Genomic DNA, 21,032 nt, shown 5'->3' with positions numbered 1-21,032 from the left:
GAGACGGGGAGGGGTGTAGGGGAGGGAGGGGGTGACGGAGACAGGGAGGGGTGTAGGGAGGGAGGGTGTGACGGAGATGGGGAGGGATGTAGGGGAGGGAGGGGGTGATGGAGACGGGGAGGGGTGTAGGGGAGGGAGGGGTTGACGGAGATGGGGAGGGGTGTAGGGGAGGGAGGGTGTGACGGAGACGGGGAGGGGTGTAGGGGAGGGAGGGGGTGATGGAGACGGGGAGATGTGTAGGGAGGGAGGGGTTGACGGAGATGGGGAGGGGTGTAGGGGAGGGAGGGGGTGACGGAGACGGGGAGGGATGTATGGGACGGAGGGGGTGACGGAGACGGGAAGGGGTGTAGGGGAGGGAGGGGGTGATGGAGACTGGGAGGGGTGCTGGGGAGGGAGGGGGTAACGGAGACGGGGAGGGGTGTAGGGGAGGGAGGGGTGACAGAGACGGAAGGGGTGTGGGGACGGAGGGGGTGACGGAGATGGGAAGGGAGGGGGTGAGCGAGACGGGGAGGGAGGGGTGACGGAAACGGGGAGGGAGGGGGTGAGCGAGACGGGGAGGGAGGGGGTGAGCGAGACGGGGAGGGGTGTAGGGGAGGGAGGGGGTGACGGAGACGGGGAGGTGTGTAGGAGAGGGAGGGGTTGACGGAGACGGGGAGGTGTGTAGGGGAGGGAGTTGTTGATGGAGATGGGGAGGGGTGTAGGGGAGGGAGGGGGTGACGGAGACGGGGAGGGGTGTAGGGGAGGGAGGGGTGACGGAGACGGGGAGGGGTGTAGGGGAGGGAGGGGTGACGGAGACGGGGAGGGGTGTAGGGGAGGGAGGGGGTGACGGAGATGGGGATGGAGGGGGTGAGGGAGACGGGGAGGGGTGTAGGGGAGGGAGGGGGTGACGGAGACGGGGAGGGGTGTAGGGGAGGGAGGGGGTGACGGAGACGGGAAGGATGTATGGGACGGAGGGGGTGACGGAGACGGGAAGGGGTGTAGGGGAGGGAGGGGGTGATGGAGACTGGGAGGGGTGCTGGGGAGGGAGGGGGTAACGGGGACAGGGAGGGGTGTAGGGGAGGGAGGGGGTGACGGAGACGGGGAGGGATGTAGGGGACGGAGGGGGTGACGGAGACGGGGAGGGGGTGACGGAGATGGGGAGGGAGGGGGTAACGGGGACAGGGAGGGGTGTAGGGGAGGGAGGGGGTGACGGAGACGGGGAGGGATGTAGGGGAGGGAGGGGTGACGGAGACGGGGAGGGGTGTAGGGGAGGGAGGGGGTGACGGAGATGGGGATGGAGGGGGTGAGGAGACGGGGAGGGGTGTAGGGGAGGGAGGGGGTGACGGAGACGGGGAGGGGTGTAGGGGAGGGAGGGGGTGACGGAGACGGGGAGGGATGTATGGGACGGAGGGGGTGACGGAGACGGGAAGGGGTGTAGGGGAAGGAGGGGGTGAGGGAGACGGGAAGGGGTGTAGGGGAGGTAGGGGGTGGCGGAGACGGGGATGGAGGGGAATACTCTCGGCGTGTGCTTGGCTGAAGCTTTTGGCAACCATTAGCATTGATCGAAGTTTGAATTTGACCACATCGCCACGTCCCGAAGGAACAATCTGAATAAACACAGCCAGCCAGGCAGCATCTGTGGAAAAGAGTCAAAACAGTTGGGATTCGGTCCGAAACTTTTCAACAGGACCATGTAACCAACTTTAATTGCCTGAAATAACCCCATGGTTTCCATATTTGTGGGGCTTATTCATGATTTTATGGTTTTTGATTGTATGGTAAGGAAATATATTCAATAAATTATTGGGAGGTGGCCTTCATAATAAACCTTTAAGTCTATTGGCCAGCAATCCGTCAGCTCTATGTCTATTGGTCCACTCCGGGATCAATCATATTAAGTCCCGCCTCTGGTTTTTTTTAAACAGATCGTCCTCTTCAATGGTCAGTAGTGCCGTCAATCATGGTCTGCTCCCGCCCCGCATAATCGCTGACTCACTCTGACGCGATCCTACCGACTCACCCTGACGCGTGCTCCCGCCCTTCCTGCGCCGGACGCTGATTGGTCGGACAAGGTGTCCATCAATACGGCTGTCAATCGATAGCCTCGCCACGTGGGCCACAATAATAAACAAATGCTCACCCGCTGACGGTTCTTATTGGTGGAGCCGAACCAGGAGCCGTCCGGTGATTGGACTGGACAAAAGTCTATCCCATCTCCCGATTTGAGGGTGGAAAACCGCGGCGGTACCACGTCCATGATTGGCGGAGGGCGGCGTCTGCCCTCATGTGATTGGTGCAGGTGGCTGTCAGTCATGAGTAGAAGGGCGGAACCCCTGCAGAGTGTGGGTGAAAGAGGAGACGCCATTTTGTTAACTGCGAAGGCGGCGTTGAGTTGTTTTGTTTCACCTTAACTGGCAGACACGGCGGAGAGGCCCATAACCGGCGAGTGCACAGCATCGACCATGCGGTTCCAGTACCAGAACGAACAGCCGTTTGAGCTGCGGCGGGCAGAGGGCGAGAAAATTCGTGCCAAGTACCCTGACAAAGTCCCGGTGCGCGTTACACGTCGTCGCGTCTGATTGGCCGGACCGTCTGTCGTTCAGAACCTGTTGCCTGGTGATTGGTGTGACGTGTCGCGATCCCCACCTGTCCCGTCAGTGTCCGCCCCCTTCTCTGTGCGAGTGGACGGGAGGTTGTCAATCAAACTCAGTCCGCCGGTTCACTGGCTGCATGATCTGTCAATCTGTGGGTCCCGGCCAATCGCTGGTTGGGATAGGGGCGTATTTGACACCAGGTTGTCATTGGGTTTTCCCTGCTGTCAATCAGAATCGGCCTCCTGCCCTCAGATTGAGCGCTGCCCGGCCTTGAACTTGGATTTGAACTCGCCACCTGTACCCCGATACCCCCTCCCTCCCTGTACCCCGATACCCCCTCCCTCAACCCCGTCTGTATCCCTCCGCCCCCTCCCTCAACCCCCTCTGTATCCCTCCGCCCCCTCCCTGTACCCGGATAACCCCTCCCTCCCTGTTCCCCGATACCCCCTCCCTCAACCCCCTCTGTATCCCTCCGCCCCCTCCCTGTACCCCGATACCCCCTCCCTCAACCCCGTCTGTATTCCTCCGCCCCCTCCCTCAACCCCCCCTGTATCCCTCCGCCCCCTCCCTGTACCCCGATACCCCCTCCCTCCCTGTACCCCGATACCCCCTCCCTCAACCCCGTCTGTATCCCTCCGCCCCCTCCCTCAACCCCGTCTGTATCCCTCCGCCCCCTCCCTGTACCCCGATACCCCCTCCCTCAACCCCGTCTGTACCCCTCCGCCCCCTCCCTCAACCCCCTCTGTATCCCTCCGCCCCCTCCCTTTACCCCTCCGCCCCCTCCCTCAACCCCCTCTGTATCCCTCCGCCCCCTCCCTCAACCCCCTCTGTACCCCTCCGCCCCCTCCCTCAACCCCCTCTGTATCCCTCCGCCCCCTCCCTCAACCCCGTCTGTATCCCTCCGCCCCCTCCCTGTACCCCGATAACCCCTCCCTCCCTGTACCCCGATACCCCCTCCCTCAACCCCGTCTGTACCCCTCCGCACCCTCCCTCAACCCCCTCTGTATCCCTCCGCCCCCTCCCTTTACCCCTCCGCCCCCTCCCTCAACCCCCTCTGTATCCCTCCGCCCCCTCCCTCAACCCCCTCTGTACCCCTCCGCCCCCTCCCTCAACCCCCTCTGTATCCCTCCGCCCCCTCCCTCAACCCCGTCTGTATCCCTCCGCCCCCTCCCTCAACCCCCTCTGTATCCCTCCGCCCCCTCCCTTTACCCCTCCGCCCCCTCCCTCAACCCCCCCTGTATCCCTCCGCCCCCTCCCTCAACCCCGTCTGTATCCCTCCGCCCCCTCCCTCAACCCCCTCTGTATCCCTCCGCCCCCTCCCTCAACCCCCTCTGTATCCCTCTGCCCCCTCCCTCAACCCCCTCTGTATCCCTCCGCCCCCTCCCTCAACCCCCCTGTATCCCTCCGCCCCCTCCCTCAACCCCGTCTGTATCCCTCCGCCCCTTCCCTGTACCCCGATAACCCCTCCCTCCCTGTACCCCGATAACCCCTCCCTCCCTGTACCCCGATACCCCCTCCCTCAACCCCCTCTGTATCCCTCCGCCCCCTCCCTCAACCCCCTCTGTATCCCTCCGCCCCCTCCCTCAACCCCCCTGTATCCCTCCGCCCCCTCCCTGTACCCCGATACCCCCTCCCTCCCTGTACCCCGATACCCCCTCCCTCAACCCCCTCTGTATCCCTCCGCCCCCTCCCTCAACCCTCTCTGTATCCCTCCGCCCCCTCCCTGTACCCCGATACCCCCTCCCTCCCTGTACCCCGATACCCCCTCCCTCAACCCCGTCTGTACCCCTCCGCCCCCTCCCTCAACCCCCCCTGTACCCCGATACCCCCTCCCTGTACCCCGATACCCCCTCCCTCAACCCCGTCTGTACCCCTCCGCCCCCTCCCTCAACCCCCTCTGTATCCCTCCGCCCCCTCCCTGTACCCGGATAACCCCTCCCTCCCTGTACCCCGATACCCCCTCCCTCAACCCCCTCTGTATCCCTCCGCCCCCTCCCTGTACCCCGATACCCCCTCCCTCCCTGTACCCCGATACCCCCTCCCTCAACCCCCTCTGTACCCCTCCGCCCCTCCCTCAACCCCCCCTGTACCCCTCCGCTCCCTCCCTCAACCCCCCCTGTACCCCTCCGCCCCCTCCCTCAACCCGCCTGTATCCCTCCGCCCCCTCCCTCAACCCCCTCTGTACCCCTCCGCCCCTCCCTCAACCCCCCCTGTACCCCTCCGCCCCCTCCCTCAACCCCCCCTGTACCCCTCCGCCCCCTCCCTCAACCCGCCTGTATCCCACCGCCCCCTCCCTCAACCCCCTCTGTATCCCTCCGCCCCCTCCCTCAACCTTCTCTGTATCCCTCCGCCCCCTCCCTCAACCCCCTCTGTACCCCTCCGCCCCCTCCCTCAACCCCCTCTGTATCCCTCCGCCCCCTCCCTCAACCCTCTCTGTATCCCTCCGCCCCCTCCCTCAACCCCCTCTGTACCCCTCCGCCCCCTCCCTCAACCCCCTCTGTATCCCTCCGCCCCCTCCCTCAACCCTCTCTGTATCCCTCCGCCCCCTCCCTCAACCCCGTTTGTATCCCTCCGCCCCCTCCCTCAACCCCCTCTGTACCCCTCCGCCCCCTCCCTCAACCCTCTCTGTATCCCTCCGCCCCCTCCCTCAACCCCGTTTGTATCCCTCCGCCCCCTCCCTCAACCCCCTCTGTACCCCTCCGCCCCCTCCCTCAACCCTCTCTGTATCCCTCCGCCCCCTCCCTCAACCCCGTTTGTATCCCTCCGCCCCCTCCCTCAACCCTCTCTGTACCCCTCCGCCCCCTCCCTCAACCCGCCTGTACCCCTCCGCCCCCTCCCTCAACCCCCTCTGTACCCCTCCGCCCCCTCCAACCCTCTCTGTATCCCTCCGCCCCCTCCCTCAACCCCCTCTGTATCCCTCCGCCCCCTCCCTCAACCCCCCTGTATCCCTCCGCCCCCTCCCTGTACCCCGATACCCCCTCCCTCCCTGTACCCCGATACCCCCTCCCTCAACCCCCTCTGTATCCCTCCGCCCCCTCCCTCAACCCTCTCTGTATCCCTCCGCCCCCTCCCTGTACCCCGATACCCCCTCCCTCCCTGTACCCCGATACCCCCTCCCTCAACCCCGTCTGTACCCCTCCGCCCCCTCCCTCAACCCCCCCTGTACCCCGATACCCCCTCCCTGTACCCCGATACCCCCTCCCTCAACCCCGTCTGTACCCCTCCGCCCCCTCCCTCAACCCCCTCTGTATCCCTCCGCCCCCTCCCTGTACCCGGATAACCCCTCCCTCCCTGTACCCCGATACCCCCTCCCTCAACCCCCTCTGTATCCCTCCGCCCCCTCCCTGTACCCCGATACCCCCTCCCTCCCTGTACCCCGATACCCCCTCCCTCAACCCCCTCTGTACCCCTCCGCCCCTCCCTCAACCCCCCCTGTACCCCTCCGCTCCCTCCCTCAACCCCCCCTGTACCCCTCCGCCCCCTCCCTCAACCCGCCTGTATCCCTCCGCCCCCTCCCTCAACCCCCTCTGTACCCCTCCGCCCCTCCCTCAACCCCCCCTGTACCCCTCCGCCCCCTCCCTCAACCCCCCCTGTACCCCTCCGCCCCCTCCCTCAACCCGCCTGTATCCCTCCGCCCCCTCCCTCAACCCCCTCTGTATCCCTCCGCCCCCTCCCTCAACCCTCTCTGTATCCCTCCGCCCCCTCCCTCAACCCCCTCTGTACCCCTCCGCCCCCTCCCTCAACCCCCTCTGTATCCCTCCGCCCCCTCCCTCAACCCTCTCTGTATCCCTCCGCCCCCTCCCTCAACCCCCTCTGTACCCCTCCGCCCCCTCCCTCAACCCCCTCTGTATCCCTCCGCCCCCTCCCTCAACCCTCTCTGTATCCCTCCGCCCCCTCCCTCAACCCCGTTTGTATCCCTCCGCCCCCTCCCTCAACCCCCTCTGTACCCCTCCGCCCCCTCCCTCAACCCTCTCTGTATCCCTCCGCCCCCTCCCTCAACCCCGTTTGTATCCCTCCGCCCCCTCCCTCAACCCCCTCTGTACCCCTCCGCCCCCTCCCTCAACCCTCTCTGTATCCCTCCGCCCCCTCCCTCAACCCCGTTTGTATCCCTCCGCCCCCTCCCTCAACCCTCTCTGTACCCCTCCGCCCCCTCCCTCAACCCGCCTGTACCCCTCCGCCCCCTCCCTCAACCCCCTCTGTACCCCTCCGCCCCCTCCAACCCTCTCTGTATCCCTCCGCCCCCTCCCTCAACCCCCTCTGTATCCCTCCGCCCCCTCCCTGTACCCCGATACCCCCTCCCTCAACCCCCTCTGTATCCCTCCGCCCCCTCCCTGTACCCCGATACCCCCTCCCTCCCTGTACCCCGATACCCCCTCCCTCAACCCCGTCTGTATCCCTCCGCCCCCTCCCTCAACCCCCTCTGTATCCCTCCGCCCCCTCCCTGTACCCGGATAACCCCTCCCTCCCTGTACCCCGATACCCCCTCCCTCAACCCCCTCTGTATCCCTCCGCCCCCTCCCTGTACCCCGATACCCCCTCCCTCAACCCCGTCTGTATTCCTCCGCCCCCTCCCTCAACCCCCCCTGTATCCCTCCGCCCCCTCCCTGTACCCCGATACCCCCTCCCTCCCTGTACCCCGATACCCCCTCCCTCAACCCCGTCTGTATCCCTCCGCCCCCTCCCTCAACCCCGTCTGTATCCCTCCGCCCCCTCCCTGTACCCCGATAACCCCTCCCTCCCTGTACCCCGATACCCCCTCCCTCAACCCCGTCTGTACCCCTCCGCCCCCTCCCTCAACCCCCTCTGTATCCCTCCGCCCCCTCCCTTTACCCCTCCGCCCCCTCCCTCAACCCCCTCTGTATCCCTCCGCCCCCTCCCTCAACCCCCTCTGTACCCCTCCGCCCCCTCCCTCAACCCCCTCTGTATCCCTCCGCCCCCTCCCTCAACCCCGTCTGTATCCCTCCGCCCCCTCCCTGTACCCCGATAACCCCTCCCTCCCTGTACCCCGATACCCCCTCCCTCAACCCCGTCTGTACCCCTCCGCACCCTCCCTCAACCCCCTCTGTATCCCTCCGCCCCCTCCCTTTACCCCTCCGCCCCCTCCCTCAACCCCCTCTGTATCCCTCCGCCCCCTCCCTCAACCCCCTCTGTACCCCTCCGCCCCCTCCCTCAACCCCCTCTGTATCCCTCCGCCCCCTCCCTCAACCCCGTCTGTATCCCTCCGCCCCCTCCCTCAACCCCCTCTGTATCCCTCCGCCCCCTCCCTTTACCCCTCCGCCCCCTCCCTCAACCCCCCCTGTATCCCTCCGCCCCCTCCCTCAACCCCGTCTGTATCCCTCCGCCCCCTCCCTCAACCCCCTCTGTATCCCTCCGCCCCCTCCCTCAACCCCCTCTGTATCCCTCCGCCCCCTCCCTCAACCCCCTCTGTATCCCTCCGCCCCCTCCCTCAACCCCCCTGTATCCCTCCGCCCCCTCCCTCAACCCCGTCTGTATCCCTCCGCCCCCTCCCTGTACCCCGATAACCCCTCCCTCCCTGTACCCCGATAACCCCTCCCTCCCTGTACCCCGATACCCCCTCCCTCAACCCCCTCTGTATCCCTCCGCCCCCTCCCTCAACCCCCTCTGTATCCCTCCGCCCCCTCCCTCAACCCCCCTGTATCCCTCCGCCCCCTCCCTGTACCCCGATACCCCCTCCCTCCCTGTACCCCGATACCCCCTCCCTCAACCCCGTCTGTACCCCTCCGCCCCCTCCCTCAACCCCCCCTGTACCCCGATACCCCCTCCCTGTACCCCGATACCCCCTCCCTCAACCCCGTCTGTACCCCTCCGCCCCCTCCCTCAACCCCCTCTGTATCCCTCCGCCCCCTCCCTGTACCCGGATAACCCCTCCCTCCCTGTACCCCGATACCCCCTCCCTCAACCCCCTCTGTATCCCTCCGCCCCCTCCCTGTACCCCGATACCCCCTCCCTCCCTGTACCCCGATACCCCCTCCCTCAACCCCCTCTGTACCCCTCCGCCCCTCCCTCAACCCCCCCTGTACCCCTCCGCTCCCTCCCTCAACCCCCCCTGTACCCCTCCGCCCCCTCCCTCAACCCGCCTGTATCCCTCCGCCCCCTCCCTCAACCCCCTCTGTACCCCTCCGCCCCTCCCTCAACCCCCCCTGTACCCCTCCGCCCCCTCCCTCAACCCCCCCTGTATCCCTCCGCCCCCTCCCTCAACCCCCTCTGTATCCCTCCGCCCCCTCCCTCAACCCCCTCTGTACCCCTCCGCTCCCTCCCTCAACCCCCTCTGTATCCCTCCGCCCCCTCCCTCAACCCCCTCTGTACCCCTCCGCCCCCTCCCTCAACCCCCTCTGTATCCCTCCGCCCCCTCCCTCAACCCCCTCTGTACCCCTCCGCCCCCTCCCTCAACCCCCTCTGTACCCCTCCGCCCCCTCCCTCAACCCCCTCTGTATCCCTCCGCCCCCTCCCTCAACCCTCTCTGTATCCCTCCGCCCCCTCCCTCAACCCCCTCTGTACCCCTCCGCCCCCTCCCTCAACCCCCTCTGTATCCCTCCGCCCCCTCCCTCAACCCGCCTGTATCCCTCCGCCCCCTCCCTCAACCCTCTCTGTATCCCTCCGCCCCCTCCCTCAACCCCCTCTGTACCCCTCCGCCCCCTCCCTCAACCCTCTCTGTATCCCTCCGCCCCCTCCCTCAACCCCGTTTGTATCCCTCCGCCCCCTCCCTCAACCCCCTCTGTACCCCTCCGCCCCCTCCCTCAACCCTCTCTGTATCCCTCCGCCCCCTCCCTCAACCCCGTTTGTATCCCTCCGCCCCCTCCCTCAACCCTCTCTGTACCCCTCCGCCCCCTCCCTCAACCCGCCTGTACCCCTCCGCCCCCTCCCTCAACCCCCTCTGTACCCCTCCGCCCCCTCCAACCCTCTCTGTATCCCTCCGCCCCCTCCCTCAACCCCCTCTGTATCCCTCCGCCCCCTCCCTGTACCCCGATACCCCCTCCCTCAACCCCCTCTGTATCCCTCCGCCCCCTCCCTGTACCCCGATACCCCCTCCCTCCCTGTACCCCGATACCCCCTCCCTCAACCCCCTCTGTACCCCTCCGCCCCCTCCCTCAACCCGCCTGTATCCCTCCGCCCCCTCCCTCAACCCGCCTGTATCCCTCCGCCCCCTCCCTCAACCCCCTCTGTATCCCTCCGCCCCCTCCCTCAACCCCCTCTGTATCCCTCCGCCCCCTCCCTGTACCCCGATACCCCCTCCCTCCCTGTACCCCGATACCCCCTCCCTCCCTGTACCCCGATACCCCCTCCCTCAACCCTGTCTGTATCCCTCCGCCCCCTCCCTCAACCCCCTCCGCCCCCTCCCTGTACCCCGATACCCCCTCCCTCTGTACCCCTCCGCCCCCTCCCTCAACCCGCCTGTATCCCTCCGCCCCCTCCCTCAACCCCCTCTGTACCCCTCCGCCCCCTCCCTCAACCCCCTCTGTATCCCTCCGCCCCCTCCCTCAACCCCCTCTGTATCCCTCCGCCCCCTCCCTCAACCCCCCTGTATCCCTCCGCCCCCTCCCTATACCCCGATACCCCCTCCTCAACCCCCTCTGTACCCCTCCGCCCCCTCCCTCAACCCCCCCTGTACCCCTCCGACCCCTCCCTCAACCCCCTCTGTATCCCTCCGCCCCCTCCCTCAACCCCCTCTGTATCCCTCCGCCCCCTCCCTCAACCCCCCTGTATCCCTCCGCCCCCTCCCTATACCCCGATACCCCCTCCTCAACCCCCTCTGTACCCCTCCGCCCCCTCCCTCAACCCTCCCTATACCCCGATACCCCCTCCTCAACCCCCTCTGTATCCCTCCGCCCCCTCCCTCAACCCCCTCTGTATCCCTCCGCCCCCTCCCTGTACCCCGATACCCCCTCCCTCCCTGTACCCCGATACCCCCTCCCTCAACCCCGTCTGTACCCCTCCGCCCCCTCCCTCAACCCCCTCTGTACCCCTCCGCCCCCTCCCTCAACCCCCTCTGTACCCCTCCGCCCCCTCCAACCCTCTCTGTATCCCTCCGCCCCCTCCCTCAACCCCCTCTGTATCCCTCCGCCCCCTCCCTGTACCCCGATACCCCCTCCCTCCCTGTACCCCGATACCCCCTCCCTCAACCCCGTCTGTACCCCTCCGCCCCCTCCCTCAACCCCCTCTGTACCCCTCCGCCCCCTCCAACCCTCTCTGTATCCCTCCGCCCCCTCCCTCAACCCCCTCTGTATCCCTCCGCCCCCTCCCTGTACCCCGATACCCCCTCCCTCCCTGTACCCCGATACCCCCTCCCTCAACCCCCTCTGTACCCCTCCGCCCCCTCCCTCAACCCCGTTTGTATCCCTCCGCCCCCTCCCTGTACCCCGATACCCCCTCCCTCAACCCTGTCTGTATCCCTCCGCCCCCTCCCTGTACCCCGATACCCCCTCCCTCCCTGTACCCCGATAACCCCTCCCTCAACCCCGTCTGTACCCCTGCGCCCCCTCCCTCAACCCCCTCTGTATCCCTCCGCCCCCTCCCTGTACCCCGATACCCCCTCCCTCAACCCCCTCTGTATCCCTCCGCCCCCTCCCTCAACCCCGTCTGTATCCCTCCGCCCCTTCCCTCAACCCCCTCTGTACCCCTCCGCCCCCTCCCTCAACCTGCCTGTATCCCTCCGCCCCCTCCCTCAACCCTCTCTGTATCCTCCGCCCCCTCCCTCAACCCCCTCTGTACCCCTCCGCCCCCTCCCTCAACCCCCTCTGTACACCTCCGCCCCCTCCCTCAACCCCGTCTGTATCCCTCCGCCCCCTCCCTCAACCCTCTCTGTACCCCTCCGCCCCCTCCCTCAACCCCCTCTGTACCCCTCCGCCCCCTCCCTCAACCCGCCTGTATCCCTCCGCCCCCTCCCTCAACCCCCCTGTATCCCTCCGCCCCCTCCCTCAACCCTCTCTGTACCCCTCCGCCCCCTTCCTCAACCCCCTCTGTACCCCTCCGCCCCCTCCCTCAACCCTCTCTGTACCCCTCCGCCCCCTCCCTCAACCCGCCTGTACCCCTCCGCCCCCTCCCTCAACCCGCCTGTATCCCTCCGCCCCCTCCCTCAACCCTCTCTGTACCCCTCCGCCCCCTCCCTCAACCCCCCCTGTATCCCTCCGACCCCTCCCTCAACCCCCCCTGTATCCCTCCGCCCCCTCCCTGTACCCCGATACCCCCTCCCTCCCTGTACCCCGATACCCCCTCCCTCAACCCCCTCTGTATCCCTCCGCCCCCTCCCTGTACCCCGATAACCCCTCCCTCCCTGTACCCCGATTCCCCCTCCCTCCCTGTACCCCGATACCCCCTCCCTCAACCCCGCCTGTATCCCTCCGCCCCCTCCCTCAACCCCCTCTGTATCCCTCCGCCCCCTCCCTGTACCCCGATACCCCCTCCCTCCCTGTACCCCGATACCCCCTCCCTCAACCCCCTCTGTATCCCTCCGCCCCCTCCCTCAACCCTCTCTGTATCCCTCCGCCCCCTCCCTGTACCCCGATACCCCCTCCCTCCCTGTACCCCGATACCCCCTCCCTCAACCCCCTCTGTATCCCTCCGCCCCCTCCCTCAACCCTCTCTGTATCCCTCCGCCCCCTCCCTCAACCCTCTCTGTATCCCTCCGCCCCCTCCCTCAACCCCCTCTGTACACCTCCGCCCCCTCCCTCAACCCCCTCTGTACCCCTCCGCCCCCTCCCACAACCCTCTCTGTATCCCTCCGCCCCCCCTCCCTCAACCCCCTCTGTACCTCTCCGCCCCCACACTTTACCCCTCCGCCCCCTCCCTCAACCCCCCTGTACCCCTCCTATCCCCTCCCTGTATCCCTCCGCCCCCTCCCTCAACCCTCTCTGTATCCCTCCGGCCCCTCCCTGTACCCCGATACCCCCTCCCTCAACCCCCTCTGTACCCCTCCGCCCCCTCCCTCAACCCTGTCTGTACCCCGATACCCCCACCCTCAACCCTCTCTGTACCCCGATACCCCCACCCTCAACCCTCTCTGTACCCCGATACCCCCACCCTCAAACCCCCTGTACCCCGATAACCCTTCCCTCAACCCCCTCTGTACCCCTCCGCCCCCTCCCTCAACCCCCCTGTACCCCTTCGCCTCCTCCCTCAACCCTCTCTGTACCCCTCCGCCCCCACCCACAACCCTCCCTGTACCCCTCCTATCCCCTCCCTCAACCCTCCCTGTACCCCTCCTATCCCCTCCGCCCCCTCTCTCAACCCTCCCTGTACCCCGATACCCCCTCCCTCAACCCTCCCTGTACCCCTCCTCCCCCCCAACCCTCCCTGTACCCCGATACCCCCTCCCTCAACCCTCCCCATACCCCTCCTCCCCCTCCCTTAACCCTCCCTGTGCTTCACCGCCCCAATTGATTGCGGCACATGGAGATATTCCTAACCCTGTAAACACAAACAAACACACACAGACAGACACAGAAACACACACTCACAGACACAGAAACACACACTCACAGACACACACAGACACAGAAACACACACTCACAGACAAACGCAGACACAGAAACACGCACAGGCAGACACAGACACGCACACAGAAACACAGACGCAGACTCACGGACACCAACACACAGACACAACACAGAAACACACACATAAATACAAACACACTCAGACGCAGACTCACAGATACAAACACAGAAACACAGACAGACACAGAAACACACACAGACACACAAACATACTCAGACACACATAAACACAAACACACTCACAGACGCAGACTCACAGATACAAGCACACACACACACACAGATATACGTCTCATATACACGCAGTTGTTGACACAGAGTGGGGCACAGACACATACTGTAAGACTGTACCCATACAGGCACGCGTGCAGAGTCTCAGAAACACACTCCGTCTCGCTCCCAAATACACACGTGCACACAGATCAGACAGACACGGAGACACCCCCACTCACAGACGTGAGTGCCAATGCAATGCCTGACACTCTCAGTGACACACTCCGATACACACCGAGAACTGCAGCCCCCAGGCACGGTGACAGGTACCTGCTCTACCCCATCCCTTCTCATCTCTGTCCCCTCGCTGTAATTCACATCCTCGCCTCTCGGCACAGCCCTCCCCCTCTCGAGTGACGCCTTCGCGCTCTCTGCCCCACCAGGTCATCGTGGAGAAGTGTCCGAGGACCCGTCTGCGCTCTCTGGACAAGAAAAAGTATCTGGTGCCCTCTGATATCACAGGTATGTTGAAGGCAGCGGAGGGTCAGAGAGGATGGACGAGGGAGAGAAGGATTTGGGTGATAGAGAGATGCAGGGAATCAGAGACGGGAACTGTGCACGGTGCTCCCGGTGTGTCGGTCTGACCCAGGGGGATATGGAGACGGGAACTGTGCACGGTGCTCCCAGTGTGTGTGGTTCTGACCCGGAGGGGATACGGAGACGGGATCTCTGCACGGTGCTCCTGGTGTGTTTTTGACCTTTGTCCCGTCCGTCTCTCCCGCAGTGGGACAATTCTGTTTCCTAATCCGCAAACGCATCCAGCTACGTCCCGAGGAAGCCCTGTTCTTCTTCGTCAATAACGTGCTTCCTCCCTCCAGTGCCACCATGGGGGAGGTTTACAAGGTGAGGGGGTTGGGTGGGGAGGGGACGCAGGGAGAGGGGGGGACGTCCTGAAAATCGAAGGGGGAGGGAATGGGGTAGAGGTGGGATGCCTGGGCTGTGGGGAGGGTTTGAGAGAGAGCGAGAGAGAATTTCCTTGCATTTGGGGTAAAGGGGGAAGGGTTGAGCAGACGGGGTCAGAAGAGGGGAAAGCTTGGGAGGGATGGGTGGACCCTGCCCCTCTCTATCACCCTCAACACCCACCTTCTCTCTGCCCCTTCCCCAGATCCTCCTTTGTCTCTCCCCGTCTGCAATCTTTATACTTTATTGTCGCCAAACAATTGTTACTAGAACGTACAATCATCACAGCGATATTTCATCCTGCGCTTCACACTCCCTGGATTACAAATATTAACTATTTAAAACAGTTAAAATTAGTAAATATTCATAATTGAAATTATAAATCATAAATAGAAAATAGGAAAATGGGAAGTAAGGTAGTGCAGAAAAAAAACCGAGAGGCAGGTCTGGATATTTGGAGGCTACGGCCCGGATCCGTGTCAGGATCCGTTCAGCAGTCTTATCACAGTTGGAGAGAAGCTGTTCCCAAATTAGGCCGTACGAGTCTTCAAGCTCCTGAGCCTTCTCCCGGAGGGAAGAGGGACGAGAAGTGTGTCGGCTGGGTGGGGCCATGTCCTTGATCGTCCTGGCAGCTCTGCTCCGACAGCGTGCAGTGTAATGTGAGTCTCTTCCCTCACTCCGCGCTCTCTGACCCGCCCTCGTCTCTCTGCCCTCCCCTCCCTCGGAGAGGGGTGGGGGGGAATGGATTGAGGAGGGAGAGGAGATAGTAGAAACAAGGGAGAGGGATTGGGGGAGGGAGCAGAGAATAATGAGGGAGGATAGAGGGGAGGGGGCAGGTGGCAAGAGGGAGGGGGAGAATGAGGGGGAGAGCTCAGAGGGAATTGGCGGAAGGAGGGTTGAAGATGGGCGAAATTTAAAAAAAAATTATTGAGATACGGGTCAGAATTGGCCCCTCCAGCTGATCGAGGCGAGACCCTGATATAACCCCGGCCTCATCACAGGACAGTTAACGACGGCCAGTTAATTTAGAACATAGAACATAGAATAGTACAGCTCAGTACAGGCCCTTCAGCCCACAATATTGTGCCGACCCTCAAACCCTGCCTCCAATCTTAGCCCCCAACTTAAATTCCTCCATATACCTGTCTAGTAGTCTCTTAAACTTCACTAGTGTATCTGCCTCCACCACTGACTCAGGCAGTGTATTCCACGCACCAACCACTCTCTGAGTAAAAAACCTTCCTCTAATATCCCCCTTGAACTTCCCACCTCTTACCTTAAAGCCATGTCCTCTTGTATTGAGCAGCGGTGCCCTGGGGAAGAGGCACTGGCTATCCACTCTATCTATTCCTCTTATTATCTTGTACACCTCTATCATGTCTCCTCTCATCCTCCTTCTCTCCAAAGAGTAAAGCCCTAGCTCCCTTAATCTCTGATCATAATGCATACTCTCTAAACCAGGCAGCATTCTGGTAAATCTCCTCTGGACCCTTTCCAATGCTTCCACATCCTTCCTATAGTGAGGTGACCAGAACTGGACACAGTACTCCAAGTGTGGCCTAACCAGAGTTTTATGGAGCTGCATCATTACATCGCGACTCTTAAACTCTGTCCCTCGACTTATGAAAGCTAACACCCCATAAGCTTTCTTAACTACCCTATCCACCTGTGAGGCAACTTTCAGGGATCTGTGGACATGTAACCCCAGATCCCTCTGCTCCTCCACACTACCAAGTATCCTGCCATTTACTTTGTACTCTGCCTTGGAGTTTGTCCTTCCAAAGTGTACCACCTCACACTTCTCTGGGTTGAACTCCATCTGCCACTTCTCAGCCCACTTCTGCATCCTATCAATGTCTCTCTGCAATCTTTGACAATCCTCTACACTATCTACAGCACCACCAACCTTTGCGTCGTCTGCAAACTTGCCAACCCACCCTTCTACCCCAACATCCAGGTCGTTAATAAAAATCACGAGAGGTTGAGATCTCTGTGTGAGTGGACGGGAGGTGCTTCTCTTTCATCAAAGCCTCCCTATATGTTAGATCTGGCTTTAGTCTATGCACCTCCTTCACTGCTCTATCGCTCTGGGTCCCATCCCCCCTTGCAAATTAGTTTAAACCCTCCTGTACCATGCTAGTAAACCTTCCTGCAAGGATATCTGAATCCGAATCAGAATCCTTTATTATCGCCAAGTACGTGGACACATACAGGGGAATTTGATGCCGGTTTCCCTGAGCTCTCGCTGTACAGAATCAAAAAGCAAACATAACAATAGTGGAAATAATCGTGAACTATATACAGTGAGGTGTACCGGTGTATGTACAGGTGGACTTGGTTTGTAATAGACTAAAATTCAAGTGTTCATAAGACTGATGGCAGACGGAAAGAAACTGTTCTTGTACCTATTTGTCCTGGCATACAGTGGTCTAAAGTGCCCACCAGAAGGAAGGAGTTGGAACAGGTGATGTCCAGGGTGTGATGGGTCTACAATAATGCTGCTTGCCCGCTTCCTGACTCTAGATGTATATAAGTCCTGGATCGAGGGCAGCTTCACACCAGTAATCCTTTCCGCAGCCCTGACGGTTCTTTGGAGTCTATTCTTGTCTTGTTTGGCAGCTGATCCAAACCAGGCGGTGATGGACGAACAGAGAACAGGCTGGATTATTCCTGAATAGAATTGAATCAGCAGCTCCTGAGGCAGGTTGTACTTCCTGAGTTGACGTAGGAAATACAACCTCTGCTGAGCTTTTTTGATAGGAGTGTCCACGCTGGGTGTCCACTTCAGGTCCTGGGAGATTGTGACACCCAGAAACAATAGACAATAGGTGCAGAAGTAGACCGTTCGGCCCTTCGAGCCTGCACCGCCATTCTGAGATCATGGCTGATCATCTACTATCAATACCTGGTTCCTGCCTTGTCCCCATAACCCTTGATTCCCCTATCCATAAGATACCTATCTAGCTCCTTCTTGAAAGCATCCAGAGAATTGGCCTCCACTGCCTTCTGAGGCGGCGCGTTCCACACCTCCACAACTCTCTGGGAGAGGAAGTTCCTTCTTAACTCTGTCCTAAATGACCTATCCCTTATTCTTAAACCATGCCCTCTGGTACTGGACTCTCCCAGCATCTGGAACACATTTCCTGCCCCTATCTTGTCCAATCCCTTAATAATCTTATATGTCTCAATCAGATCCCCCCTCAATCTCCTTAATTCCAGCATGTACAAGCCCAGTCTCTCTAACCTTTCTGCGTAAGACAGTCCGGACATCCCAGGAATTAACCTAGTGAACCTACGCTGCACCTCCTCCACACAGCCAGGATGTCCTTCCTTAACCCTGGAGACCAAAACTGCACCCAATACTCCAGCTGTGGTCTCACCAGGGCCCTGTACAAATGCAAAAGGATTTCCTTGCTCTTTCTCTTCCATTAGCCTTCTTCACTGCCTGCTGCACTTGCTCGCTTGTTCATACCTAGCGACTGAATCTTCCTAACTAACCTCCCATGCGGGACCTTGTCAAAGGCCTTACTGAAGTCCATGCAGACAATATCCACTGCCTTCCCTTCATCCACTTTCCTGGTAACCTCCTCGAAAAACTCCAAGAGATTGGTCAAACATGACCTACCACGCACAAAGCCATGTTGACTCTCCCTAATAAGTCCCTGTCTATCAGTACTCCCTCCAATAACTTACCTACTACTGACGTCAAACTTACCGGCCTATAATTCCCCGGATTACTTCTAGAGCCTTTTTTAAACAACGGAACAACATGAGCCACTCTCCAATCCTCTGGCACCTCACCCGTAGACACCGACATTTTAAGGATATCTGCCAGGGCCCCCGCAATTTCAATACTAGTCTCCTTCAAGGTCCGAATGAAAACCCTGTCAGGTCCTGGGAATTTATCTACTCTGTGCCTCAAGATAGCAAGAACCTCCTCCTCTTCAATCTGTATTTGTTCCGTGACCTCACTACTTGTTTGCCTTATTTCCATTGACTCCTTGCCAGTTTCCTTAGTAAATACAGATGCAAAAAACCCATTTAAGATCTCCCCCATTTCTTTTGGTTCCATACACAGCCGACCACTCTGATCTTCAAGAGGACCAATTTTATCCCTTACTGTCCTTTTGATCTGAAGGTCTCCACAGCAGACACAATACTGTTGAGAAGAGTGAGTGGGGGGAGTATTAGGGGGCTCTTCCTGAAGTCCACTGTCATCTCCACAGTCTTGAGCGTATTTAGCTCCAGATCGTTCTGACCACACCAGAGGGCCAGCCGTTCCACCACCCGTCTGTATGCAGACTCATCACCGTCTCGGATAAGGCCAATGACAGTTGGGTGTCGTCTGCAGTCTTCAGGAGTTTAACGGATGGATCCTGTGAGGTGCAGTCATTAGTGTAAAGGGAGAAGAGAGAAACGGATACTGCTCCCCCTCGAGTTCAGGTGCAACCCATCCAATCTGTACAGGTCCCACCTTCCCCAGAAGTGATCCCAATGATCTAAAAATCTAAAACCCTGCTCCCTGCACCAAATCCTCAACCACACATTCAACTGCCATCTCCTTCAATTCTTACCATCACCGTCACTTAGCACTGGCAGCAATCCTGAGAACGCCACCCTTGAGGTCATGTTCTTCCGCCTTCTGCCTAGTTCCCGAAACTCACACTTCAGGACCTCATCCCTCTTCCTGCCTATGTCGTTGGTCCCAACATGTATCACGACTTCTGGTTGCTTTCCCTCTCGTACCAGGATGTCATGCACCCCGGTCAGAGACATCCCGGACCCTGGCACCCGGCCAGGATGTCGTGCGCCTGGTCAGAGACATCCCGGACCCTGGCACCCGACCAGGATGTCGTGCACTCCGGTCAGAGACATCCCGGACCCTGGCACCCCGACCAGGATGTCGTGCACCCGGTCAGAGACATCCCGGACCCTGGCACCCGGAAGGCAGCAAACCATCCAGGCTGGCCGACTCCTGCTCCAATTTCTTACGTTCTTTTGAATGGGAATCTGGTGCATTATCACTGGCATGTGTCGTGAAATTTGTTACCTTAGGAACGGCAGTTCAATGCAAAACATATTACAGGAGGAAAAAAAAGTAAAAATAAATAAATAAATCAATTGACTGCATACGTATATTGAATAGATTAAAAATCGTGCAAAAAGCAGAGGTAATACATATTAAAAAAAGTGAGGTAGTGTCCAAACCTTCAATGTCCATTTAGGAATCGGACGGCAGAGGGGAAGAAGCTGTTCCTGAATCGCTGACTGTGTGCCTTCAGGCTTCTGTACCTCCTCCCTGATGGTAACAGTGAGAAAAGGGCATGTCCTGGGTGCTGGAGGTCCTTAATAATGGACGCTGCCTTTCTGAGACACCGCTCCCTGAAGATGTCCTGGGTACTTTGTAGGCTAGTGCCCAAGATGGAGCTGACTAGATTTAGTCATAGTCATACTTTATTGATCCCAGGAGAAATCGGTTTTCGTTACAGTTGCACCATAAATAATTAAATAGTAATAAGTAAATTATGCCAGGAAATAAGTCCAGGACCAGCCTATTGGCTCGGGGTGTCTGGACCCTCCAATGGAGGAGTTGTAAAGTTTGATGGCCACAGGCAGGAATGACTTCCTATGACGCTCTGTGCTGCATCTCGGTGGAATGAGTCTCTGGCTGAATGTACTCCTGTGCCCACCCAGTACATTATGTCGTGGATGGGAGACATTGTCCAAGATGGCATGCAACTTGGACAGCTTCCTCTTTTCAGACACCACCGTCAGAGAGTCCAGTTCCATCCCCACAACATCACTGGCCTTACAAATGAGTTTGTTGATTCTGTTGGTGTCTGCTACCCTCAGCCTGCTGCCCCAGCACACAACAGCAAACATGATCGCACTGGCCACCACAGACTTGTAGAACATCCTCAGCATCGTCCGGCAGATGTTAAAGGACCTCAGTCTCCTCAGGAAATAGAGACGGCTCTGACCCTTCTTGTAGACAGCCTCAGTGTTCTTAGACCAGTCCAGTTTATTGAGGGTGAGAAGGTCGGGAGAGGGAGGGTGGAAGAGGGGATGTGGGGGCAGGGGAGGGAAGGGATATTCACATCACTCCTCTCCTCTGCTCTCTCTCCTCCGCTCCCCACAGAACATCACGAGCAAGATTTGTTCATGTACCTGCTTTACAGCTGCGAGAGTGTCTACGGCAACTGAACTACAGCGGGACAACAGCGGGGGGGGCGGGAGGGTGGGGGAAGAGGCTGTCCCTCTGCCCATGGGGGACGGGGAAGCGTGCGTCTGCCTCTCAGCGCGGAGAGGTCTGGGGTGACGAGGGTGGGGGTCGGGGCGTTTGTGATCTTCCGTCCGTGCAGAGGTGGGGGTGGTCGGGGGCGGGGAGAGTGACGAGGGAGGGAGGGAGGGTGCGTGTCTGGGTTCCTCCTGGTCCGTGTGGGGAGTGACGTAGGGGTCCGTGAGGGGGAGCGGGAGTTGGGGAAGGGGGGGAAGATGTCAGCGATGGAGGGAGTGGTTGGACCTGGAATATTGATGTTCCCCTTCATGGAGATTGGGGCTTTCTCCATCTCCTTGTCCCTTTGTCCCCTCTGTGTCCCTCTTTCCCCCTCTCCTCTCTACCCACTCTCTTCCCCCTCTATCTGCTCCCTCTCTTCCCCTCCTATCTACCCCCTCTCTCTACCCCCTCTCTCTCCCCCCCTCTCTCTCCCCCCCTCTCTCTCCCCCCCTCTCTCTCTCCCCCCCCTCTCTCCCCCCCTCTCTCCCCCCCTC

General features: G+C 60.8%; 1 protein-coding gene across 1 annotated transcript; it reads left to right on the top strand.

Moving 5' to 3' along the window:
- The first annotated feature begins 2,300 nt into the window (after positions 1–2,300).
- LOC140192672 (gamma-aminobutyric acid receptor-associated protein-like) lies at positions 2,301–20,485 on the top strand. Its single transcript, XM_072250191.1, has 4 exons — positions 2,301–2,531; positions 13,745–13,823; positions 14,086–14,205; positions 20,401–20,485. Exons 1-4 carry the CDS (start codon positions 2,442–2,444, stop codon positions 20,463–20,465), a joined length of 354 nt encoding a protein of 117 aa, XP_072106292.1. The 5' UTR covers positions 2,301–2,441; the 3' UTR covers positions 20,466–20,485.
- The last annotated feature ends 547 nt before the right edge of the window (positions 20,486–21,032 follow it).

The sequence above is a fragment of the Mobula birostris genome, unplaced genomic scaffold, assembly GCF_030028105.1.
Source record: "Mobula birostris isolate sMobBir1 unplaced genomic scaffold, sMobBir1.hap1 scaffold_2084, whole genome shotgun sequence".
In the NCBI taxonomy this organism is placed as follows: domain Eukaryota; kingdom Metazoa; phylum Chordata; class Chondrichthyes; order Myliobatiformes; family Myliobatidae; genus Mobula; species Mobula birostris.
Note: the sequence above shows the minus strand (reverse complement) of the source record. Positions and strands in the feature narration are given on the sequence as shown.

What these genes read in the sequence shown, in the direction of transcription:
- LOC140192672 (XM_072250191.1), top strand. Translation starts at nt 2,442, where the DNA reads ATGCGGTTCCAGTACCAGAACGAACAGCCGTTTGAGCTGCGGCGGGCA. An exon ending in AGTACCCTGACAAAGTCCCG is followed by an intron (nt 2,532 to 13,744) that starts GTGCGCGTTACA and finishes CTGCCCCACCAG; the next exon opens with GTCATCGTGGAGAAGTGTCC. An exon ending in CATGGGGGAGGTTTACAAGG is followed by an intron (nt 14,206 to 20,400) that starts TGAGGGGGTTGG and finishes CGCTCCCCACAG; the next exon opens with AACATCACGAGCAAGATTTG.